The sequence below is a fragment of the Mycetomoellerius zeteki genome, unplaced genomic scaffold (genome assembly GCF_001594055.1).
Source record: "Mycetomoellerius zeteki isolate Tzet28-1 unplaced genomic scaffold, Tzet1.0 scaffold179, whole genome shotgun sequence".
In the NCBI taxonomy this organism is placed as follows: domain Eukaryota; kingdom Metazoa; phylum Arthropoda; class Insecta; order Hymenoptera; family Formicidae; genus Mycetomoellerius; species Mycetomoellerius zeteki.
Window position 1 is genome coordinate 922,647 of NW_017256747.1, and position 27,951 is coordinate 950,597.

Here is a 27,951-nt window from a genome sequence, read left to right on the forward strand (position 1 = left end):
AACCGTTTCTGCCTTGTTGCCCGCTCCGTCTCTGCTATGTCTTGACACACCATCCGCGCGCACAGCCATCCTCTCTCACTTCTCTTTCGCTTTTCTTCCGTCTCGCGTTTCTTCCTCACACTCTCGACCGTCTCGCATCCGTCTCGCGTCCCCTTCCCCGCACCCTTTTCTCTCTCTCGGTCCTCCCCTGTTCCGCGCGTGTAGTCACCCACCGTCATTGTCCATCTTCTCGCACCGTGATCGCAATCCGGAGTGCTTCCCTTTTTTTTTCTTTCTCTCCTGTGCGTCGGTGGTGCGTGGTGCGAAGACGGACGTCTCAAACGAGAAGGTGTCGAAAGTGGAGGAGGAAGTGATGGAGTAGGGAGGAGAGGAGAAGGTAAAAGAGGAGGAGATGGAGGAGAAGAAAGAAGAAGCGATACTACAAGAAGAGTAAGAAAAAAGGAGCGTGCAACATTCTTGTGCGCGATATTCCCGCGAATATACCCGGAGCACGGAGTAGCCTCTCCCTTTTCTCTCTTTTTCTCTCCCCCTTTCCCTCTCATTTTCTATCTTTCGTTTGTCTCTCCCTTTCTCTCTCTCTCTCTCGCTCTCTCGCTCTCTCTCTCTCTCTTTCTCTCTCCCTCTCTTTTCGGCGTTTCCGCGCGATCCCGCGAGACATACGTGCGCGCGAGTGAAATGATTATTTACAAAGCGTAATTGTGGCCACCGTCGCGCGTCGTCGCGCGCGTTTCAACCGTCCACCGTCTCGACAACGACCACAAAATTACGAGCGTCGCGACGGCGAGACGCGAGGAAGACGCGAGGGAGAAGAGCCGGAGGGAATGACGCGCGACCGAGACTGACGTTTCCAAGTTCCGGCGTGGATGGCACTCGTGCGAACCCTGGCACCAAGCTCACCTGGAATCCCCGCGGGAGACTTCCCACATAAAGCGTGTCTCCGGTCTCGTTTACCTGCCTCTTCGGGCACCACCAAGGAGAATCTCCGAAAACGGAGCAACCTGGTTGGAGCACAATTTCGCATAACTGGAATTCTCCGTCCTGTCAAGAGCAGCGCTCTCGTTTTTGTCGTTCTCGCACAGCCTCCACGTATTTCTTCGCATTTCGTGCCTCTTCCTCGTCATCGTCATCGTCCGCGTCGATTAAACTACCGCGGGATAAGCGCGATCAAGCAGCAGTGACGCGGGTGTTTTCCACGTCCGTTGTCGGTTGGCACTTCGTCGAGCGGTAGTGTGCCGTTCCACTGGACGGCCGTGTAGTCACGTATAGTCACGACGCCCAACGTCATTGCCGTCGTCGGAGTTCACGTAGCCGTGGCGCGACGATGAAACGAGCGATTCGTCTCGTCAGTCTGTGTCTTGAACCACGATAGATCACATGGTTGTAGCGATAGCTGGTGATAGCGATGAAGAGAGGATAGATGATCGGGTGACAAGGGAGTGATAACGGTGGACCTCCGCATGCGCGCGCCGCAACGAGGTATCGCGAGGGCAGCGAGAGTTCAAGTTGAAAGTACGTGAGAGAGGCGACTTGAGAAGAGAGAAAGAAGAAGAAGAAATTGCAGCGATGTTGATGCGCCGCTGTGCCTTAGAACGCCGATGGACAACGAACTCGTCGTCGTGAGGCGAAAATCGAGCTGACGCCTCCCTCCACCGGAGAACGGAACCTGGCCGCGACGTCGAGGAGCCCAAGCCGGAGCTGGAGGAGGAGGAGGAGGAGGAGGAAGAGGAGGAAGAGGAGCCGCCGGACGTAACCCTCAAGGCACCGGCTCCCGTGAATATGAGCATGACTCTCGTCCGAAATTCGTTCAAAGGTAAGCTTTCAATGAACGTTGCTTGACTCAGCGAACTCGGAATTCTCTCTCTCTCTCTCTCTCTCTCTCCAAAGAACTTGGAATTCTTAATTGAGAAAGAAAAAAATCAGGAAAGTGATTACGGAATATGGATTTGCTGCGGCCAATGTTTTTTGTCAAATAATAGAGTTATTTGTTATTTATTTTTTGCTTTGATTGATTTATCAAATTTTATTATTTTGTCAAGCAATTAGGAATCAAGATAATATTGATGAATATTATATCTTTTCAATTTTCAATATTAACTATTAAATAAATGAATAAATGAAATGATTTTAACTCTCCAATCCAATCTTTTATAAAACCGATGCATATACAGGATGACAATCAGGAAACTGTCGATTACAAGTCAATTGCTCTTACATAAAATCATTACCTTAATTTGTAATATTAAATATAAAATAATCAATTTTTAAATATATATATTGGAATTTGTTAAAAGGAAGTTTATTTAAAAATTAATTAAAAATGTGTAATAATTAATCAAATACATAATAAACCTAAAAATTAATTCGATAAAAAAAAAACGTTTCGTGTTAACGCAAATGTTCAGATTGTTTTTATGTTACGCGACTTGGTTGTTGCCAATCTCAAAACAATCAAAAAGTCCGTGGACTTATAAAATGAAGTTTGAAGTCTGTAGTCTAAACGAAGCGCGTCGAGACACCTCGTTCGGAATTCGATCTTCGCGTGGGTGGAACCACAACTTCGTCATCTGGTTTTCGACTCGATGAGTCTCGGAAAATTCGCAGAACGCATGCCGCTGCACGTGCGCGACCTATATCGCCTGCGTGATATAAGGCGGCATTTAATGGATGAGGCAGCATCTGCGATTGACTCCACTAGTCGACTGTCCATCGTCTCCTATTTCGCGAAAATCGATACCCGCTCCAGCGTTTCCTAGATATAATATCCTCTATAAGGAAAAATCGTCATTTTACCTCGTAACAAAAAATATCATATTAGTCTTTCACGAATTGCGTACAATAAAAAACAAGTTAAATCAAATAATATTTTTTTATAAATAAATCTAATTAAATAAGGAAAATTTTATTTTATATTCGGTCAACAAAGCGGATCTCTCATTGTCAGTCCACTTTGACCGAATATAGGGCTTCTCTTATTTAATTAGATTTATTTTCATCGGACCAAATTTGTGGATATCATATTGTTTAATAAAAATAAAAATTAAATAAAATTTGAATGATATGACTTAAAAAATCTACGGAGATGCATTTTATAATAATTTTTTGTAATGTCGATTGCGTTTAAAGTAATTCATTTCTTACATTGTTAGATCCATAGTGTCAAATTTAACCTAACGTGAGTCGCCACTGCTCTTACTAAATATGTCGTTATTTTTTACCAAAACGATAGTTAAATTTGACACTATACCGTGTCAATTTGACACTATATAGTGTTAAATTGATACTGTATAGTGTCAAATTTAACTATCGTTTTGGTATAAAATAACGATATGATTGAGTAAAAGCAGTGGCGATTCACGTTAAGTTAAATTTGACACTATAGATTTAACAGTGTAATTAAAATGAAATTTTCAACTGCCCTTTATGGATTAATACTGTCCAAAATCTGCAATTTTAATTAAGCTTTGACTTGATATTATGTGTCGACATGTGTTCATGCTTATTATCTTCCTTTTCTTCAATGGAGATAAAAAAAGAAAGTATATGATACATATGGTCTGTTCGCATCATTTGTACTTTTTGCACTTCGTTTTCTTTCTCTTCACATCTGAATATACATATAATACGATATGTTTTTATGCTAGTCTATGTATTATTCCATATTCAGTGACAAAATAATTTAAATTATTTTTTATTTAGAAAACAGAAAGATTATCGAAAATAATAGTGTAAAGTAGTGTTGTGTAAAATTTATAATTTCTTTTTAGCATTGGCTTGCAATGTCGGCATTCATGTCTATATTGTAATAAGGTCTGCTCGTATTTGAAATTCCCAAAAATTTTTACACTTAAAATGAATACATATAATAATTCCCTCGCAATGGATGTATAAATAACGCAATGAAAAATCTAATAGAAGAATTTCATTAAAACTGACTTTAACACTTTAACTTTTGAATCCTTTATGATCAACCGATTATATTTTAGCAAATCCTCGTTATCTATTGTCGAAAACTGAATTTGGAAAAGTCAAGACATTTCTGAGAAATCTTGCAGACGAACAAATGGACGAACAATCGGACTAACACTGTGAAATTATAAAGTAGTTTACTACGCCGCACTGCATTGATAAAAAAAGTAAGGTGTTTTGAGCCATTTAGGCCCGATTTCACAATATATTATTACCTAAAGATTAAAGGTAACCAAGAAATTCATGAATGAATTTCATTAATGAATCTGTTAGTAATTTTTAATCTTTAGGTAACCACATATATTGTGAAGACAGGCCTTAGAGTTTGACATAAGAAAATTTATTATGATTTGACTCGTATATTTAAATAGATTGGATCACGTCTTTGCACGAAGTGTTCCAAAAATTAAACAAAATCAAAATACATGAGAATTCAATATTATTAACAGTTGTGTACATATATATGACATAATTTCTTTTTCCTAGATTAATCTATATTTGTGTAACATCGTCCAATTTATTGCCTTTATTTCTTTCACCTTGTACACATACATAGAAGACGCAAGATCCACCTTGGCCGATTTATTCATTAATGAGTCTTACTATACTCTTCTCGCGATACACACGTCATCAGTTTATCTAGACCTTGGTAGGCCCATCGTCACTCATTATTCGTATAAGTACGATTAGTCGCATATCATTGATTGTACAGAAAAAATATTGATTCTTAACTCGATGCATTGAACACTAATTGTAATGATTACTATTAACTGAATGATATAATACTCATATTTCTTATTAATATACATACATACAATTCAGATACTGTAATTTATAAAACCATTGACAAAAAAGAGGAAATTGAGTAAAATAATGATTACATTTATAAATCTCTCTCTCTCATTATTTTTTTTTATTTCTTGCAAACATCTTTAATTATGCTTTGATAAAATTATATGTACATGGCTAAAATCTGTAGTATTCATTTTGTTAATTTTGCTTCAAACTTATTAATTTTTAATTTTTATTTTATTTGTAAATATACTACAACAGCAAAACTTCTTAATAAAATTGTTTCAAAATTTTTAATATAATTGTTTAAAAATATATTTATAACTGTACACAAATTTTCGAGAACTAAGAAAAAATATACGAACAAAATCACGGCATTTTTTCTTGAAAAGTTTCTTCTCATACTAGTTACGTATGGAACGGTTATATATAGGTATACTCTTTTTTTAAAGAAATCTCTAGTTTTCTGCCTCTAGTGATAATAATGCTGTAAATTGCTGTCAAATTTTCCAAATAACTTAAGATTGTAATAAAAAATCTCTGCTTCTTTGGAAAAAAAAACGTATAAATGCAGTTTTTTAGATGACTAAAAATTATAATCAAAAGAGGAGTCGGGTATTTTTCAAAGGAAACTGAAAATTAAAATATGCTCACAATCAAGTTAGATTCGATTTTAATCAATACTTTTGCATAAAAAAAATCTTATTTTTTAAATTCAGGAATAAAATTATTTTTATCCACAATCTTTCTTTAAAAGTAAATCTGTTCAGATTCTTAATTTATAAATTATATTTTAAATTAAAATTTTATTTATATTATGATTTCATATTATCATTTATTATAGTTTAAATTATAATTTAAATGGTGGCTGAAAAAAATATATTATACGATAATTTTTTGTAAGAAAGATGTATTTAAAGATGTACTTAAAAATTTTAAATTTCTATAAAAAATTTATGTTGTTTCTATATTTATTACGTGTAATATTTATTACATTATATGTTATGATATAATGCGATATACTTTCAATTCTTTCAAAAAATGGTTTTTATAAAAAAATAAATAAATAACGTCTGTTTCTATGAAAAGTTATTTATAATTTTTCTTTTATGTTTGAAAAGACTAAAAGGAGGGAGAATCTTTAAAGTCCTATTGCTACGAATAACAAAGACGTATGAAAAACTTCTATGTAACGTCATAGATGATTCGTATTTTAATTATTGTGTCGATCGCAATCTCTGAAGAGCGGCGAAGCGCGTAATCCGAAACTCGCGAAAATCTAAAAACCAACTCAGCGTATTTCCCTCGTAGCAAACGCGAAGAACACGTGTCTGACATTGTGCGCGGGCGCGGATATGTGACCGATGATTACACATCGAGTCAGGTAGCAACGAAGTCGTGCCCAGTATGAAAATATTTAATCATTCCTAATATTGGCGCTCGAAAACCTGCCGACTCTTATTTTCATCTCTGACTACGATAGCCAAACAAAAGTTACACGTGCATAAGAAAATGTCATTGTTTCGGTGATTGTGCCTCATGCAGCTAAGTTTAGACAGTTTTCCGTATAGATCATTTGTACGAGCTAAAAAATACATTGATACGCAAAAAAATTTCCCGTTAGATACCATACGAGTATAATGTCTGTAAGATTTACTAAAATAAAAAATTAACGAGGAGAATTTTTTCTAAAAGAAAAAGAAGTCTACAAAAAATAATATGGAGAGAAACAATGCAAATAGGTAATGAGTAATAAAAATTTTATTTATTTTTGTTATGTTTTGTATTTTGAAATAAAAGTATTTGCGAACTAAGAATTAAAACTATTATTTTATTTTCGACACACAGATAAAACACGTTTTATTAATTGTGCTATTATTATTTCGATTTAATAAAAATCTTGATTTAAATAATAATAAACGATTTATATTAATATGTGAATACACAACAAATAAGAGTTTAATGGATCAATTCTAAGCAGAATCGTAAGACTCGTAACGTGTTCTCGTAAAATTTGTATAAGAACTTATGACTAGTATTCTAATTTTATGCGTATGTATCGTAAGATGTCCGATTATTCGTAAATATCTACAATTTCTTATAAATTTTATGGCTAGTAAGAAGTTGTCTGTAAAAATATTGTATAAAGGTATAAGCATGCTTAAAAATTCTTACAACTCTTACAGGAATATGTTACGAGCCTTACGATTCTGCTTAGAATTTAGGCATAAAGCTTATAACGGTCGAAACTGGATCTTACATGCTTAAATAATTTCTTTGTGAATTTATATACTTAATATATAATCATTTGAATTCATATAGAAATTATTTAAGCGTGTTAGATCCAGCTTCGACGATTATAGGCTTCAAAATTTTATTTCTTGATCTTGATTTAATTGAGATTCAATTTAATTCGAGATTATGTTCGCGCGCGTATTTAAAAGAACAAAAAGAAACAATAAAATTTGTTCAAATTTCAAAAATAAAATTAAGATTCAGAAGCAATTACAAAGAAACAATTACAAGAAATACAATTATCATACGCTGCTGAAAGTTTAAATGAAAAGATTTCTTTGAGATTACTCTCGGCGCGTCCCTCAAAGAAAGAAGGTAGACATTCGATACTGTTATTTATGCAACACGTGTATCCACGTGCGAGAAAGTGCATTGTCTTCGTGAAAAGGTAATGTTCACTCTGTGAAATTACCTTCTCACCTTTCAGAACGGATGAATGGATCAGAGTTTGATATATCTGCATTTTTTTAAGGACCTTTTGTGTGATTTTTTTAGGACCTTTCATCTCTTCAATGATTATTGTATTGTTCGATATAGTTCTTCTATTTAATACGTTAAAACGAGCGATTTTTGTCACAATGTTTGTACGCAAATAAATGCTGTTTTAATTAGTTTATATCCTTGTAAAGAATATTTGCTTTCCTTAAAAGAAAGTAACTTGCAACGCGAATGTTCACTGTATGCATTTTATTTATTTTGCGAAAGAGAACGAGATTTATTAACAATTCTTATTTTAAAAAGTGTAAACTATTTTAAAAATTCATGAATTTTTAAACATTGTAGCAAGTGTCACTCTTCTTGGTTTCAGAAACAGCGTAACGTTTCTGAGACAGCCTGTGTAAGATATATACAAGTCACGCGACTACGAACAGATAAAATTGTGTCAACTCAATATTATATCCAAGCGTTTTTCTCGCTAATTGAGAAACGCGTCAATATTTTTCGTAGATAACGATTCTGATGTTTATATTCGTATATGCGATTAACGATCAAGTTAGTGTAAACTATTTTACCTATTTTCGTAATACACATCTTGTTTTCTAACAACTCGTTATCATCGAGTATTACAAAATGTTTGTATTACGGCGTTAATAGATCATTAATATCCGAATACTGGTAATTTCCGAACAATCACTTGAATAAAAAAGAAAAAATAGCGGATCCAAGAACCAATTTCTCCTTTTGAACAGAGAATCTACAAAAAGATGAATAGAAATAATACAATATTTTTGTTTAATTTCAAATGGACATTAGAGACGATAAAAAGACAGAATTCTCTTTACTTTTCTATAAATATACATAAGTTATGTAAAATAACATTATATTAAGTTATGAAGAAATGTCGCAATATTTGAATAATTTTTGTCAAATAAAAAAAATAATGAATTCTATGTCTCTCATTAGAATCGGGGGCGCAAGTTGTTGCGGCGCGTTCCGTGTACGTGATAATCTCCCGCAAAACACGTGGCTTCTTTTCGCTCCGCCATCTTGCCTTCTTCTCTTTCATTGATGTTATGATACTGCCGGATCGTTCGAGCATGTTTTATTTCCTTCGTTTCTCGCGCATATAGGACCAGTCTGTACGTCGGCGGTTGCTCAATAATTTTGATTGGTAGGACAGCTTGGATTACCGCACCTCACCGCGCTCGTTTATGGGAGCGCGTCGAAGTGGTTTTAACGTTCTGGAAGATGGCGGCCGCCCGCGCCCTATCAAGCTCAATGACCTCTCCGAGAAATCGTTTACTTCGCACCGTAGCAGCGTCGGCAACGACGCACACGCGACCCATGGACCTCGTTCGTCCGCCTGACGGTATCTTCGGCGCCGTGCGAACGCGCCTTTACGGCTTAATCCACGTTGTCGGATGACGTAAGCGCGCGCGCCTATCCTCCCCAGCTCTTTAAGGCCCTGCCCACCGATCGTCTTTTTTATCGTCATTCCGTAGATATGGGCGGTCAGAAAACTGCCATGCTACATTAGAATTGTCTTCTTTGATTATCTCTAAAAAAAATTATTAAATTGTAATTACTCTGTTATCATTTTATGGATTAATTATTTAATGCGTATAGGCAAATGATATATTTCATAATGAGTAAGCTAAATAAATATCTTTTTAAATGTTTATGTAGCGGTCAGCACATACGTACATACATCATTCTAATGATGTCATATGTTATATATGCTGTTGGAATGCGCATTTAAATGAGTAATTCGAAGCATTTACGCGAAATCGATGGCATCGAACTATAAATATATTTAACGTTAGAACAAAAAACAGCGGAAATTGCGGTTTTCCGTGTGACAACACTAGACAAACCCGCAAGAAAATACCTCGATTCGCATACTGTACATTATGTATGAACAATAACGTGAACGACCGTATTATTCATGAGAATCGAATGATTGTTACACGATAATACTCGACTTATTCCGCGATACTGCTAATACGTGGAATTATTGCTAGTTTTAACGCGCAATTATATTCCAATTATGTTTCTCTGTCTCTTAATTATGGAAGAGATAAAAAATTTTACAAATGCAGAAATAATTATTTCAATCACATCATATCTAGAAATATTCTATATTGATAAAAATTGTTAAAAATGTTGGTAAAAATGAGAAGAAACGATAGTGCTGAATTTAAGCCTGATTTTTTTCTAGGAATAATTAACATCTAATTCACGTCTTACATCAGAGATTTTTAGGATCACTGATTACGAACCTGTAATCAAAATTTCAGAATTCAAACTGACGAATCCAATATGGCGGAACAAAATATAAAATTTTTTTTGGATTTTAATGGAACTCAGATTCCAGGGTTTTTTGGGATTGCTGATTTGAAATCAGTTATTTCTATAGATACTTCTCATCATTTGCTTAAGAATATATACATACATGTATACAGGATGTTCCACGACATATTAGACGAATATCCTGATACGAAAATGTTGAGGTTATAATAGTTTTTAAATTAATAGACAGCTGCACTATTATGCTATCGTTTTTGTTAGTTCAATAAAAATACAGAAGAACGTTTTATTTATGCACAACGTATAAGATTTTACTCTGTCCCATACCGTGCTTCAAAAAATTCCACGAAATGTGAACAAAACTGATTCGATCTCTTTTTTTTATTTACGTTTTGAAGAATGAGTTTTATTCAAATAAAAAAAAATTTTACATTTTAGTTCATCATATTGAATCTGCCATTTTAAATTAAATAGCGATTTTTTAAATAAATAATTCATCTTCAAAATGAGCCTAGAAAGAATTTATTATCTTAATTTTTGTGGAAGATATATGCATTTTTCACTTTTAGCCCATTTTATGAATTCTTGACGAAGTAGATAAATCAAGGGGGAAAATTCTCGAGCGACTTTTCATGTATGTGAAAAATTCTATCCTTTATTTTTAAAATGAGTTCAGGAAGAAGTTTACTTTTATTTTTCTGGAAGATATGAATTTTTGAAGGTTTAGCACATGTGCCACCAGGTGTAAAAGGATTAAAAAAAAAAGGTATAAATGATAAATTCTTCTTTATCTCTTTACACACAATCATAAAATAATTTTGTCTTACTAATTCATTAACATTCGACGACGTAAGTATTTATACAAATTATATACAGCAATTTTTTTGTAAAATATTACTACACATCCTCCTTTTTGATCTTGAATTTTATTATTATTACGTTTTCCTCGGTCGTTTATGCGGGAAATTTCAGGGACTTCTGTAACAATCGCGTGTCACGAACTACCCACTCTCGAGGAACAATTGATGCTGCCGTCTGCGGAGATAATCCCAGGAAATGTAGTCTTGCAAATTCGTCCGCGAATAGAATGTGCGCGCGCGCGTGCCTTTACGAGACTTCGTGAAATTAGGTTACGCGTCACGCGCTTCAATAAAGAAATAAAAAGAACATGTGGTCAATCAGTATTATGGTGCCGATGGATAAGTATGACTCAGCAATACTTATTAGTAAACTTATAAAATATAACTGATAATCTTCAAGATTTTACAATATATCTTTATGGCGCATCTCTCTTATGTAGTAAGTATATGCATATATATACTGTACATTATTAAGAAGAAAGAGAAAGATTTGATTTTTATTCGTCAATTTTAAAAATCCAACCAGATAATTGATTCACTCAATACGCTGTCCTCTAAGATATTAAACGAACAGTTATTACTTTTAACAATTTTATAGTTAAAAATTGTTACAGTTGTACCAATAGAGTATTACCAATGTGTTATATATTTTTCTTCGTCATAATTATTCTATCGAATTGACGAAAGAAGTAGCGCAATTACAACAAAGAAAGGGGTAGAAAGGGATAAAAATTCTAAACAATTTATTTTTAATCGAATTCCATAATTTTTAAAGCTCTAAATTTATCACATTTAGTTTTATGTCTAGTAATGATATCGACATATAAATATTATTTAATATTAATCCAAATGTATATGTATTTTGACGCCGTTACGCAATGCGGCACTGCGACACGAAGTCCAAAAGGTGGCTCTATTAATCTCATCCTTTTTGTCACGCGATTCGACAACGCACACCCGACATCGCGTCGCCATGAGTGCTCTTTCGAGCATCCGAGATTGCACGGTATTGCTCGCAATTTGCTATACGCCGTTGGTTTCTACATTCCGCTGACGTCATTTGTGGCGCGTCTCTTCCTCCCGAGGAGAGTTCGCGGGAAGGTTTCGCCTTCACGCTCACTCGCGGCGAATCGTTCGCGGCGAAGTTAACCCTTGCCCTATGCAGGGGAAGCGCGAAAATGGCGAAATTGCGTCGAATACTACGTCGTAACTCGCAAAAGTGTTTACCTTCCATAAAGTGTTTGCTTTATAAGGTATCAACGAGATGCTTCGCTATATCGTAGTGCTCTCCTGAAGCTTCATGTTCAACGCGACGATTTCTTCAACTTATCATGAATTTTCATCGAAAAATTTAGAATAATTTTTTACGATTCAATTTTCTTCACGCAAAGAAAATTTTGCTGGATACAGATATGAAAATAATCTTGTTGGATCATCAAAATAATTAGGTAGGTATTAAAAGATAAAAAGTAATGAACAGTGCTGTAATAAAATTTTATATTCTAGCAATCAATTTCAGTTTCTAACAAAATTATTTTAATGGTTCAACAAAATTATTTTTAGATTTGTATTCAGTAAACTTTTAAATCTTTCAGCAAAATCGTTTTTTTCATGTTTGAATTAGATTTATATTATCATTTTTCTTGTACCCACTAACACTCGATATAAGTAATATGAACATCTATTATGTATTCGGCAACATGTTATCACAGAAAGTTTCCGTTTCCATAAACAAAAAGCAAGTCTTGTCATTTTTACGTAAGAAGAAACACACAGACGAATTACGAAACGTCATTTCGGAATGCTCGGTATCGCGCTTCGTTACGCAGGGCGCGCAATTAAAAGCACAAGCGACATACAGCTCTACGACGACGGCGAGCTTCATGAATCGCGTACATAGGAAGGCAAGAAAGGTCATGGCTCTGACCCGTTTCGACGTCTCTTATCGGCCTCACGGCGAGCAAAGTTCGTCTTCGTGGAAGCCGTGAGCGTGCGGGCGCAATCCGGAGAGATACAGCCAACTTCCCGTTTGCCTCGTAGCTTGATTAACGCTTGAAAATAACTGTTAGCATGTTTTTATACCGCTTAAATTAGTGCATCTTTGCTAAATGAACAAATTGTACCACAGTTATTTCTCGAATATCCACTTAGCTTCCGAAGCTTTAAGTAACGTTGCACTAACTGCAATTTAAAATACTAATGTAATTAAAAATTAATTTAAATAATACGTATATGCGCGAAAAGATGTGTATGTAATAGATTAGAAATAGATCTAATTTTAATTTACGCTAAAGTTTTTTATATGCTTTATATATGTTATATGCGTGTAATATGTGTGAGATTTTTTTGTGTATGATATATGTATAAGGTTTCTTGCATGTATGTTATATATATGTACGAAAAACTGAATTCTTTGTAATGCCAAGGGATCGAATAAAATTAATCTGTCTAAAGAAAAATAAACATAAATAACTAAAAATAAATATTGTTTAAATTACAAAGTTGCTCATGAATATCTAAATCTAATCTAGGATAACTTTAATTCATAATAATAATTAAGTATTATAAATCGATTAACAGAAAGTCAATCGAGAAAATAATAAGAGTCTATTTTTATTTTAAAAAGAAGTATAAGAGCACAGTTTAATAATAGCGTTACTTTAGAAAATATTTTTCTTTCAAAAATTTATAAATAGCGATATTTCAAAAAATAATTAATTTCTCTCAAGAATTTTTACAAAATCCAAAATAAATATAGATTCGCCAGCTCTTTGACAGAACCAAATATGAAGCAAATAATCTAGCTTTTATTTAATTACAATAACATTCAAGATAGGGAAGATTGTTTTGCGTCTGTATTTAGAAGCTCGCATAGCGTTGTGAAGTGTCATTTTCGATTTCGCAAAGTTATCGTGTAGCAGTGTATTAATTACGGTAGCGCACAAACTTACGCGCATTGACTTACAACTAACATTTTCACAGTAAATGCCGTATGTGCACGCGTGTACCTATCTATAATACCTACGCAACATCAATATACCATGCCCGATGTGAGATTCGCATCACATACGATCGTGAACATACCGAGAAATTCTGCGCATTTACAGACATTTCTGTACAGCTTGCGCGCCTAACCGCTTTTCCGATCCGAATTTGCGTTCGTGTATATATCAAATATATGTATATTCTAAAATATATCGACGATTAAAAATAAAATAAGATAATTATTAAGGTCTCAATATTTAAAACAAATATTAATAGTAGAAGGAAGGCAACTGAGAGCACAACGCAATTGCAGATATTAGTGTACATAAATTATAATAATATTTTAAAATATATTTACTCTCCATAGAACTTCATGTTACATTTTTCCTTTTTAAAATCCATACGAACGTTTCGACCTCAATTTAGGGCATCTTCAGCGAATTTACAGATTAACTAAAGATAACAATGCTCTTAGTGAACCAAAGATAATTGCATTATTCAAATATTGTGAATATCCCTGCTTGACAGATAAGTTCGATTCGATAAAGAGTGCATTAACAAATAATATCCTTATAAAATGCCATTTTGCAATTTTCGCAATAGTTAATTACTAAAAATTGCCGAATATTGGTCTTCAATAATTTTTTATTTAAATACCATACTTTACAGAAAAACTGCAAGAGACAAAAATTATTTATTTTCTTCTCATAGAACTCTAAGAATTTTTTCAGAATTTTTTATCAACTTTTTAATACTACATTTTCTTATTCTTACCAACATAAAAAAATATCCCAGCAAACACAAAGTTACATGTAACGTACCTGTTAGTTGTAATTTCCCACTCAACAATGTAACTGTAATATAACACACGTGTTATATTACAATTATATTGTTGAGTGGGAAATTACAACTAACAGGTACGTTACATGTAACTTTGTGTTTGCTGGGTACGGTACTAAAAAATTCTGAAAAAATTCTGAAAAAATTCTCAGAACTTTATGAGAAGAAAATAAACTTTTTTCTGTAAAGTTAATAGTATTTGAGTAAAAAATTATTGAAAACTAATATTCAGCGATTTTTAGTAATAATCTAAATATCTCGTTAAAATATCTCATTAACCATTGCAAAAATTGAAAAATGGTAGAGAACTTTTCGACTCAGTTTAGTCCGCTCTATCTACACAAAATATATACACAAAAGCGATTGGCAAAAACTTATGGGACATCCTGTATATTGTATTATTCGAAACATCTAACTTTGACAGTCTTTGCACACGCACGATATAAAAGATTTTAATTCATAGTTAATTAAATATTAATTCGTTGCGAATTTAATTCGCAGACTGGCTGCCAAGTGGCCGCGATCTGCCCGATGTTGGCATCGGCATCGGATTATCGCGTGTGCGATTATCGGTGGGAAATCGTACTTCGAAGGGTATTTTAATCCGGTCTCACTGACAATGGGCACACCCAAAAAGTTACATAGATTTCAATGGCCACCATGTACCACTTTTTCTCATGTTTCACATGTCCACCCTATACGGGATCATCCCCCCTCGCTTTTCTACATTCACTTCTACATACAGCACACTTCTACATACAGCACACTACAGAGAACAATGCTACGTCTCCTTAGTTCCTTTCGTCACGACTTTTTCTATTCCACGTGCATGACACGTGTGATATAAAGGTAAAAGCGAAACTGATGAAATAAACGTGTGTGCGAATAGCGAGAATATTATTTATTTCTGTCTGCGATTACAAAAATTTTATTTTCTCATCGATTCATCCATCTATATATTTTATCGATGTTAACGATCTTAATGATTATCGAGTTCAAAAATATCAAAAATTGCAACTGATATAATTTTAGCTCCTACATATGTAAAAAACTTCTCAGGTATTGGTAGACTTGTGTTCGGTACCTAAAAGATGTCTTGTTCATTTCGTATGTAGCAGTTCTTTGAGTACGAGTGTGTTGCCAATACAAGAAAATCGATCTACCGGAATTTTAAAATAGAATCTTCATGATTCATAACTATGTACCATATATGTCTCCAATCGGTAATGTATATTTAATATTTAATTATTTACAAAATTTACGATATACGTTCATCTAATTTTATTTTTAAAAGATCCTATAAATTATAAATTAACTAAAATAAAAACAATATATCTCTATATTGTAAAACAGATCTTTAACATTTCTCATAAAATTATTTGAAATATGTAGACTACTTTCAGTGATACCGAAAATATAACAGCAAGAAAATCGTTAGATTGTTCTTCAAATCGTTCTGGACTAAGTTAATCTGACTTACCTTTGATTTCGAAACGTTCGTAGAAAATTTCCTTGATTTAATCAATCTTTTTTTCCTTTTTGCTTAAAGATCGACTCACAATATTTGGCAGCATTCATCACGTATTTTTTCTTCTTGCGTCCTGGCGTTACGCCCTATCTACGCAATTCGATTATATCTATCGCGCACGCGTCTTTTTTCCAATGGTATACGCATTCCATACATGCGTGTGCGCACTGATGCACGTGTGTCATGCCGAGGATTATTCGACTGACGTGGTGACCCAGACATTGCATATTGGCAATTGTCGAAGGTGTAGTCGCGATTAACTCCACGCATCACACGTACATGTAAACCGATACCGGCCACCAGATACGCGTAGCTGATTGATCGCCACCAATCTTGCACGTGCGGTCCAACTCGGAATTCCGAATACCCAGCCGCTGGACTTCGTTGTCTCGCTTCGAGCACGCAGCAGCAATAGTAAATATGTAATATCTCAATGACAAAAAACACATGATCTCTCTCTCTCTCTCTCTCTCTAAATATGATACAATTTTATATCCAACTAGTTAAATATAATTAGTATTAGTAAGTGGATTAATATAAATATATAGATATATAAAACTTTTAATAATAAATAATTAAACATTTAATTGAAGTTAATTTGTTATCAAGAGAACTAAACTTTTTAATCATTATACATTAGGTACCACCTTGATCAAAAAGTTTCCGGAATTACCACCAGGTGATGCTCTGAGTCAGCTGATTTGAGTTCTGTTTACATAGTTAACATTAGCAAGTTTAATTATTGCTAACCATTTAATTTCTCATCAATAAACATGTAACCGAGCGTGTAACTTACTGCCAATGTGATTAATTGTAAGAAACATGAATCTCATTTACGATCGGGATTTTTCCAATTTTTTAATAGATATTTGATCATATCATTAAACAAGTATAATAATTTCGTTAGACATATTTAACTCGAGACAACTACGAATATAACTTTTAAGGACTGACGTTACGGTATGTATTGTCCGCATAAGAGTTGCGTGCCAAAAATGAAACGCTTGATTCTATTCTCTATAATTCTTTTTTCATTCTCTATTATTATGCAAAATCTTATTTATTTTTGTTATTTTATGTAAAGAATGTTCCCGATATAACAGCAGCATATTATCGAAAGATATTTCCGAGAATCGGAGAACCACATAGATTTCTATATATAGATTACTAACTGTTAACGTCTATAAGAGTGTAGCCGAAAATTTGATGCAAAATGAAAATAGCGATGGTGATCATATTTCGAATAATCTTTTATTTATTAGATATTACTTCGATATCAGATACCTATTACAGGCTGTTTAAATTATACCTATGATGTGTAGCGTGCGAAATATCCCAAGTGGGAATTTATACGGTAGACAGTATTGAATCCTGGCGAAGCATTGATCCTGTATCGAAAAATGAGTTTTCTATTTTAGTACTGGACCAATATTTAAAAAACAATGATATGGTACTGGCCCAATGTGTGGATTAGTATTGAATAGTAGTACAGTACGTTATCAGTACATTTTCGGTATTGTGTCTATACTAAAACGCAGGGCAACATAGAAAAATTATTTTAACCATTTTAGCTGTTTTTTTTTCTGATGTATTCTTGCTTGCTGAATACAAATACGCTGTCCAAATTTGGCTATCACGTCAATTTTGAAAAAAATGGCATTAAAAAGATAAAAAACAGCAATTATTATATTTTTAAGACTATAACCTTTTTTATATTATATTTCATTTTGTAAATTTTGCTTTGTCAATATTGCTTTTTGATTTAGCATGTATTTTTGACGCATTTTTAAGTATTAAATTCGAAAAACGAAAATATTGTGCCACATAGTTATTTTACACATTTAATTTTCTTATGCTCTACAAAATATAAATATGGATTTAATACTGCATGGTGAAAAAATTTATATACTCTTTCACGAGAATGGAACATTATTGCTGGATGCTGCGCCGTGAAAATCGAAAAGCAAGGCACAAAAGGAAAAGTTATTCTCAACTTCTCTGGTAAAAAAAGAATTACTAGCCTTTTACATAAGATTTAAATAATCGAGTTGTATAATTTTTGTAAATTTTTTGTAATTTTATATTTTAAATATATTTAAGATATATTCTAAAGAGTTAATTTTTCAGTTGTAAAAGAATTGTAGGTGATGAAACAAATTTGGGATTATTTTTAGATTTAGATTATTAAATTCCTATATAAAATCATTATCAGTTAAAATCAAAATCAAATATACATTTTTAAAACAACTTTTAAAAATTTTAATTTTGTTGCCCCGTGAAATTATCTAAAACCAGTCAGATTTCAGTATTGAGACAGTACACCGGCAGTATATTTGCAGTATCATGTCTGTATTTAGTACTGTAACTTCATACTGCGTTATCTTGGTTCATTGCTATCATCTCAATATTCCTTCGATATCATACTGACATGTAAAAAAATTGGATCGAACCAATACCTCACCGGTAGTCAATTCCTACTAGAGATATTTGATAAAAGTTCTGTCTCACTTACAAACATTTGATTAAAATTGAAAAATTAATGTTAATGAAACAACAGAAACATAATCATATGGAAAGATATATAGGATGTTGAAAAAGGATTTCAAGATTTTAAGTTTTATTTTACTATATATTAAAATCTTTTTTTAATCTTGTATATACGTATGTACGTACTTCTTTATATATTTATATATATCTATATGCTTAAAATGGCTGCATTCAGTAGAGAAAATTAATCAGTTAGCTTAGTGATTCTTTAATATGATTGATTCTTGCCTTTAGTTCTTCGCAAAATCTAAGTGTAAGAACCAATCATATTAAAGAATCATTAAGCTCTAACTGATTAGTTTTCTCTGCTGAACGCAGCCAATGTGATGGCTTAGTTTGTCTGTATGTTTAAAAATGATGGATCCTTATATGAATACTCTTTATATAGAAGTAATTGGAACCAAATGTTGCGCGTACGACTAAAATATATAATTTTTAATGTAACAAAGATGTGAAAAATATTCGATTGGATTTTACTGTTAATTAACATGAAAGATCTTTATCTCTCCGTAACGTTAACAATCGATCTTATTGTCAGCGCGTATTTATATCTACGCATTTTAATTCCTGATTATAAGACTGATGAAAACGTCCCAAATGTCAATCTCGTAGCATATCGTTCATTCGCGATCTACATTGCGAATACAAAAATTGAATCAATTAAATTTTATCCAGTAATTAAGACTAATAACATTCAAATATAAACTTAATTTATGACGTTGAAGATATGCCAAAATGCGCTATTTTATGCCAAGTACTTCTGTTGTACAAGTAAACATAGAGATTATTCTATGTTTACTCATATAATATCCTGTGTTTATCAATCGATAATTGGATTCACTGATATTATGTTCATTTTTATCTTTAGTATTGTTATTACAAAATTTACGTTATCAAACGCGTTTCCTTCTATACGCATTTAAGCGATATTAGCGATTGAAGTACAACTCTCTTTTCAAAAACATAAAAACATAATTTAAATTTGAAAGAATGAAAATAGGATTAAGAAAGTACATTGAACTCTGAATATCTTTGATTCTCATTGTCAGTAGGAAATGGTAATTTCGGAAATATGAAGAGATTAATTATGTTGATTATAAAATAAAGTGATAACACACCACACACACACACAAGCGTAATATCGCACACGCGTATACCTGGATAGTACCAGTACTTGAATGCGTGGCTCGATCCGTGTATACATATATGTATATTGTGCGATGGCGCGCTACCGAGGTGAAATATAAAAACCGTGCCACGTGTGCGCGTGTTACAGGCTGTAGCGAGGACGACGCAGGTGTCGTGGATACGGAGGTGGGCGGAGGTTGCGCGGGTGGAGCGCCAACCGTAGGAGGTGGAAGTGTTGCCGGCGATGGAAGTGGGGGCGGCAGCGGCGGTACGTGCGGGGGGGTGGGTGGTGGCGGCGACAGCGAGGGCGGATCATCCGCGAAGCAGCAGCAGGGTGGCGAAAGGTGTCCTCAGTGTGGCATCCCTTGTCGGGACGTCCGTGTCCTGCAGCTTCATCTCGAGGACACGCACAAAACGTCCTGTACCATCGACAAGCACGATCTCAACGCCCAGTTCTCCCAAGTGGTGAGTGATCGTGATGACCCGTCAAGGACACACACTCCGCCGGGGAAGAGCCCCTTGTTTGCTGCGTCCCGCGCGCGGACTTATCGATTATATCCCCGCAAAAGCGGCAGTCAGCTTTCCGCTGAGAGGCGCCGTTTTCGTAGTTCGTATCTCTTCGCACACGATTTTCCGAGAGGAAGGGAGACACGAATGTCCGTAAATAGGTGATAGATGTTATTATCTTATTTTCTAAATTACTTTTGTTAAGGTAGTTTTGTTGGGATAAACATATAAATGAGTAACGCGCAAAGTTATAAGTAACAAGTGTAAGGTGCGAAGAGTATCCAGCTTGCAGTTTATTAAGTTAATAAAAATAGGTAAATAAAATAGATAAATTTCTATAGATAACTTTATACAATATAATAACTTTATACTTATTGCATAACTCAAGTGATACATGGTTAATTATATATATTTAATTTCATGATATTGTATAAAAACAAAAACGTTTCTTACATTTTTTCTATTTTATATTTCTGTCTTCTTTTTTAATTAACATTTAATACATGTAATTTCGCTCAGTGACGCGAATCTTTCATTATATATTTTTATATATTTTTTTTACAGTTATGACAAAATGTTATCTAGAATTGTGTGTGCCTGAATCGTACTAATTTTGAATGTGAATGTGCTCTAGTCAACTTTTCTTATGGAGGTATCTTAGGTTGAAATTTCAATAGATTGCAACATGTAATAAAAAATACGCACAATTGATGCGATTAAAATAAATATGTATTTCGACATATTTCTCTTAGATTAACCAGTGAATTAAGAATGTAATTTCTCTTTTAAGAAACAAGTAGAAACGATCGATTGATTTTGTTACTGGTTGCATGTAGTTCTCGGAGAAAAATTTAAGTATAAATACAGTGTGCATCTATGATGTATTAAAACATTTTCTATTTGCGAGATAATTATATATCATATATATCATATATACTCATGAAACTATGATCAAATATACTACACAGAAATTATCTGTGATTAACTGATTCGAAGAAAACACTCGACGAATATCTTTTACGTAAACATATAAACAAACAAGTACCTTTGACTTCTTGCTACAGATATTTTTGTTCATGAATTTTCAAAGAAATTTGTAATAATACGAACTGATCAGTTTCGTGAGAAACTCTTTATCTTTGTTTTTTTTTTACTCATCTTAATAATTCAACAGTCCTGTAAGGTGTGTAGCAAGACCTTCGCCAACGTCTACCGATTGCAGAGGCACATGATTAGCCATGATGAAAGTGCTGTTCTACGAAAGTTTAAATGTCCTCATTGCGAGAAGGCCTTCAAGTTCAAGCATCATCTTAAGGTGTTTTGTTATTATAGATTAATAATAAGCATGTTATGACATATAATTAGTAAGTAATATTATTTTATTATTTCCTAGTATATTTCTTGCTTTTTATTATATTACTTTTTTTGTATTAGATTCTATTTATCTTTATTATCGATATTAACGACTTTAATTTAGTATCCCCATTTCCACTTTGAGTTTATCTCTTTCTCTTTGCGTGTTATATAAATCGTAAAAGAATAAAAAAAGATAGAAAAAATATTAAAATTTAAACGCATCTTCTCTCATTTCTCGCAGGAACACCTGCGCATTCACAGCGGTGAGAAGCCATTCCAGTGCAACAATTGCGGCAAGCGTTTCTCTCATTCTGGATCGTATTCGAGCCACATGACAGCGAAAAAGTGCTTGATAATGAATCTGAAAAAATCGAGACAGAACACTATAACCAATGTCGATCGGGGACAGAAAAAGACTCATCAGGCTTTATCGGGACGACGTGATGTCGATCTGCTGACAGCCAACAATAATACGTTTCTGCCGATTCTGCCGAAGTTATCGCCGTCGGAGTATCAGGAGATACAAAGGGAGGGAACAGGTGATTAATTTTATCACTTAGATCAATATTTCTTCTAAAAATATAGATATATATATTACTACATTTATGCATGTGTTTATATTTAGTCTCCTTTCATCTACGAATTTGATGGGCACTTTCGAATAGATTTTCTGTAATAAAAATGTCGAGACAATGATAAATTTTTGTGTAGGATGGTCCAGATCTCCCGTAATAATAGATTTCTGAGATTATTTTATATATTTTATATATATCTTAAAAAAATCATAATAAATCAAAATGTCGAGAGTATAATAATTTTTAAATAAATATAAGGTTCACCGATCAAATTATTCAAAATTCGCGCGGCACATGATAATAAATGTATATACATATAATTATGCATACCAATTTCAAGAATAGGATTGATGCATAAAAATATCTTTATTATTACACGACATGCTATGTTTGAGCACACGAATTTCGAACAATTTGATTAGTTCACTTTAAGGGGATGCTAAAGTTGTTCTACTTTACCATCATTTCCATTCGGTGAAATATCTTTGAATTGAATTGATGGATTGCAAAATTGTTTTTACAGAATTAAAGTACGCACAAACAGGACCTTAGCTGTATCGGATTTTATGAGAAAGTCGAAGAAAAGTTTAAAAATTCGCTTACTTTTAGCTCGTACAGCTGACATCTCAGGTCTATATTTGCTTCATACAAGAGTTTTATAGTTTATATCTTGAAAATAAGCATACGGCTGAGGTCACATTATTGTAACGAACGATACCGAGTTTGTAGAACTAAGATTAAAAGTCTACAAGAAAAGCTTTTTCACCGGAATGGAAAATACGTGTATACGGATGCTTTGCGAAGACTGGGACTGTCAACAGAACCGAAATTCCGTGTAGTAATAGTTGCGCGGTCTTGCGATAGATGGTGCTGGTATATGTTAGATAAGGACAGATGTATGCGTTTAAGTGAGATAAAACGATATATAATATAATGTAAGAAATGAATCAAAAATGTCACTATTATCGGATTTGGAATTAAAAAAGTCTGCACTATCGATCTCGATCAAGTTCGGTAATCGGTTTAGGATCCCCTTAAACACTTTATTAAAAAATTGATACTGCTTTAGTATTTTGGTATTAGGATTTTCATTTTAAATAATTTTAGATATATCTCATTTTTAGCGTTTTTCATTGGCAGAATTAGTGCGCACTCAGTGTACATTAAAGCTGTTGTACATTATTCTAATGTAAATGTAAAAGTGAGAGATATCTCAATTGATAAAATGCCCAATGTGTATTTTATCAATTAGCACAATAAAATATATTGAATATTTCGCGATTTAATTCTATATTTTTATTATCATTTCTATATTTTTATTAAATGTACATCTTCATGTCGATTTGTGTACAACGGATTTAAAGTACACTGAATGAGCACTATTTCTGCCAATAAAAAACGCTATTTGATGATTATCATAATTCTTCAATTTGAATGGTTTATCATGCAGGTATTTATGACGTGCCAACTCTGTTACCTCACATGATGGGATTCGGAAATTATTTCCTGCAGTCTTCGATAGGCAAGCTGCTGAACACGCCAAGCGATTTGACCATGTTACTGAGCAATTTGAGACGCATCGGGAAGTGATGAGTCCATCGACAGCAGACTCTGAGGGAACAGAGGGCACTGAGGGCAAGGAGTCTCCCGCGCCGGTAGATCCGTTGCAAGGTCTGGATGCGGTCCGACGAATATTAGAAACTGTAAACACCTCCGTGACGAAGCAGCTGCTTGAAGCGAACATGCGGAAGCTATCCACGTCTCCAGCCACGATGAAACGGGAGTTCGAAGAGGATTACCAGGTATATATATGTAATGAGAGATTTATAACGAGAATTTTTTTTATTTAATCTATGGGGAAAGATTTGCGATGAGAACTAATTTGTTATTATTGAAACAACAATAGCGTAAAATTCTAAAAGTTAAATATATAAGTGAAATATATATATATATAATATAACATATTAATATCATAAATAAAATACATATAATATATACTATATATAAATTAATGCTTATATTTAATAATTGTAGGATCTCTTAGATTACATTTCAAAATGTAACATGTTTACTATAAAAAATGACAGAGATCTCTAAATAAAATAATAAATAAAAATATATTGAAAGATATCCAATTGACTGAATTTTTCTGTGTACGACGTGTGCACCACTGCGTACTGAGTGCATCCAATCGAATTAGCTATAAGATTTTATTAACAACTATTTATGAAAAGCTCATAAATTAGAATTATGAATATTTTTAAATTTATTTTTTAATCTAACAGTCAAGATTTTTTAACTGGTGTCGGTCTACACTGTAGTAAGTTGAATTAAAACAATCCAGTGTGTCACGAAATTTTAGAGAATGACAAAAGTGAAAAAATTTAGAAGTGAGTAAAAAAAGCGAGTGAAACACGAAATAAAAATACCTATTTTAAGAACTATAAAAATTATCTAAATTATATTGTTTGCTCTCATTTTGATTTAAGTAATGTTATTTCAATGAAATCACTTTCAAAATGATAAAATAAAACAAACTTTTAGAATTTTACTTTTTATTTCTGAATATTGCATTGGCATTGGTAAAAAGTTGTGTGAAATATTCATTCCCCTGTTTGTGAACTAAAATCTTATTTATAGGATCAAGATAGCGAAATGTCTAATGAAATGACATGTTGTCTGGACTGGGGCACAACAGATCAATATGATTCACAAAGTGAAGGTTTAGCCGCGAAACTCGAGAATATCAATCAGCCGACATCGAGATCAGCCAAGAGAAAAGCGGAGGAAAGTTCTGAGGTGGATTCGGAAGATGAAGAAGAGGATAACCAGACTCAGAACAACCACGGTAGAAGAGTCAGAGCTAGGTCGCTCATAGATGATGAACAGCTTGCTGTTTTGAAAGGTTATTATGCCATCAATCCGCGACCTAAAAAGGAGGAGATCATCATGATCGCCAATTACATCAATTTTCCTACTCGTGTCGTACAGGTATGCAAAATAAAGGCAGATTGTTTGTCTAAATTGAGAGAATTAGATTGAAAATTAGAATACTTTCTAAAACAACTAATAAACTTAATAATATTTAATAAACTTGTGATAATTAATTATTAATTATACGATCATTTTATAGGTTTGGTTTCAAAATTCTCGTGCCAGAGATCGAAGAGAATCGAAAATGCCACCAGCTCTGGTACCTTTAGCACTTCCAGAGAATCCATCTATTATTGAGCAGCCTTTGGATTTATCGAAGAAAGAAACGCTTGTTATATCGGTGACCAAAGAAAGTGATACATCAAGCAGAAACACCTCGTCTCCGTGCGAACAGAAGGACGATATTGCAGCTCCAACTATCCCCCCCGACAACGATGACCTCGAGGATTTACCTTTGGTCATAGACGAAGAAACCGCTACTGATCCCATTGAAACCAAGCGTATACCTCCCAGTGGAGAGATAATCACAAAGGTAATGAAAGAAAGTAAGATGAGTGGTTTGGAATTTTATAAACGAACGTATAATTTATATTTATTGTATTATCTTTCAGAATCAAAATCAAGCGAACGCAAAGGGCGAGAGCGAAGTTGCACCACAATCGGAAATAACCCCTACTGCCACAGAAAACGAGCAGGGTCTTTATTTCTGCGATCGGTGTGAGAAAACATTTTCCAAACACAGTTCCCTTACGAGACACAAGTATGAACATTCCGGTAAGTACATTACTGCTACCGTAATATACGTTATTATAACTTTTCGTAATTTTATGCAACGAGAGCCATTATCTAACAATAAATCAGAAATTCGAGATACTTCATTAAAATGAATAAGTCTCCTTTTTTACAAAAACAATTCTTTTTGTTTAACGAAACAAATGTCTTTAGATTCAAATTAATCAATAATAAAATACAGTTGTATCTCTCTTTTTCTCTCTTTCTTGATATCAAAATTCACTAAAATACTTAAAACTGATTAAAAAGAATGATTTGTTAACAATTTATGGAAAGCTCATAAATTAGAATTATCAATATATTTTCAAATCTTTTTTTTTTTTATCTAACAGTAAGTCAGAGTTTTTCAACCGGTGTTGGTGTATACTACTACAATAAGTGGGAAAAAGTTCATGTGCCATGAAATTTAAGAGAATGAAAAAAATGAAAAAATTTAAAAAAAAATAAGTAAAAAGTGAGTAAAATACGAAATAAAAATATTTTAAGAAAAATTAAAATTATCTAAATAATTATGTTTGTTCTCATTTTAATCAAAGTGATATCGTCATTACAATAAAATTACTTTCAAAATGATAAAATAAAAAAAATTTTAGAACTTTATTTTTTATTTCTGAATATTGCGTTACCATTGATAAAAAAATCTATGTTGAGTGTTAAAACGTATGCATCTAATGATATATATACTTTGGCAAAGAATCCCATTACTAATTATATGCAGAATTGCATATAATTAGTCCTAGTGAAATGAGTTAGTTTTTAAATACATATAATATAATTTATAATGTAGTGGACAAAAGATATTAGACATAAGGCTCAATAATAGATAGTTTTGAACTGTAGTGTATCAAAGCTTTGTAAGTTTTACATCTTTGATACATTATCGCTCAAAAAATTATCCATTATTGAACTTTTTATCTATAACATCTTTTGTTTATCACCTCTGACGAAAAAATTTTTACGAAAAATTACATAGATTGAGACAAGATCTTAAAAAATCTTAGTTTTTCATAGATATTCATAGTAAAGTAGCGTTTGTTTGAAAAACCAAGAAGTTCTCTGCCTCTTTAAATAACGCCACTCTATGTCCAACTACGAATATCTATGAAAAATTAAGAATTTCTAAGATCTTGTCTCAATCTATGTAGTTTTTCCATATTTTTTCGTAAAAATTTTTTCCGCCAGGGACATTATAAGCTACATTATATATGAAAACTAATTCATTTCACCCAATTCTCAATATAATTAGTGTGAAATAATTTAGTTCTTTATTTAATGTACATTGCAAATTGAAAAACGTTGATCTAAGTTAATCAAGGAATCTTAAGACAGCGTGGAATCTTTTGCCTCGGGACTATCGTACTTTCTAAACAAAATTTATTACGAACGCAAACAAAACAAAGATTGGTAAATGTTTCAGGGCAAAGGCCCTACAAATGTGTGGAGTGTCCAAGAGCGTTCAAGCACAAGCATCATCTGACTGAACACAAGCGGCTGCACAGCGGCGAAAAGCCCTTCCAGTGCTCCAAGTGCCTCAAGCGCTTCTCTCACTCCGGCTCCTATAGCCAACACATGAATCATCGTTATTCTTATTGCAAACCCTACAGAGAATAGAAGTATTCAGTCTTCTTATCTGAGGCTCGTTTGCTTACCTAGATTATACTTTTCTCCCATAGACTTATATAGATAGACCGTGTTCTCTCGTTGGAGGCAAGAAGTCAGAATTAGTAGAGAGGACAAGAGACAGTCAGATACTTTCCTTGTCCGACTACAGTTGAAGAAGAGAAGGAAAAAGAAGAAGCGGTTATTTCTTTGTTCTTAGAAAGAGATGCGCATTATCCTCACTCTCTTCAACTTTCATTCTTATAGATCAGTGCTCGGCACTAGATGCACATTTCGGGCTGATTCCGGCGAGCGACCCCCACTACCACTCGAGTCTCAGCGGCCGAGCCGTCGACCGCTCACGTGACGCTCTGGCTCAGGAGCGTCCCTATATCTTAAACGTGCTAGGGTCGTATCTTCCGTCATTGAAGAATCTTTCTTGCTAAATAATTTTTATTTTTTCAAAAAATTAAGTACTAAATTTTCTATTATTAATGTA

At 33.4% G+C, this 27,951-nt stretch overlaps 1 protein-coding gene across 1 annotated transcript; it reads left to right on the forward strand.

The window, feature by feature from the left end:
- Window positions 1-1,079: 1,079 nt before the first annotated feature.
- Window positions 1,080-27,579, forward strand: zfh1 (Zn finger homeodomain 1). The gene is given in 10 exon segments (XM_018446349.1): window positions 1,080-1,810; window positions 19,838-20,154; window positions 21,371-21,511; window positions 21,794-22,091; window positions 23,578-23,661; window positions 23,664-23,929; window positions 24,768-25,118; window positions 25,261-25,593; window positions 25,673-25,835; window positions 27,271-27,579. Coding segments are annotated over 10 exon segments (2,181 nt in total). The 5' UTR covers window positions 1,080-1,776; the 3' UTR covers window positions 27,465-27,579.
- The last annotated feature ends 372 nt before the right edge of the window (window positions 27,580-27,951 follow it).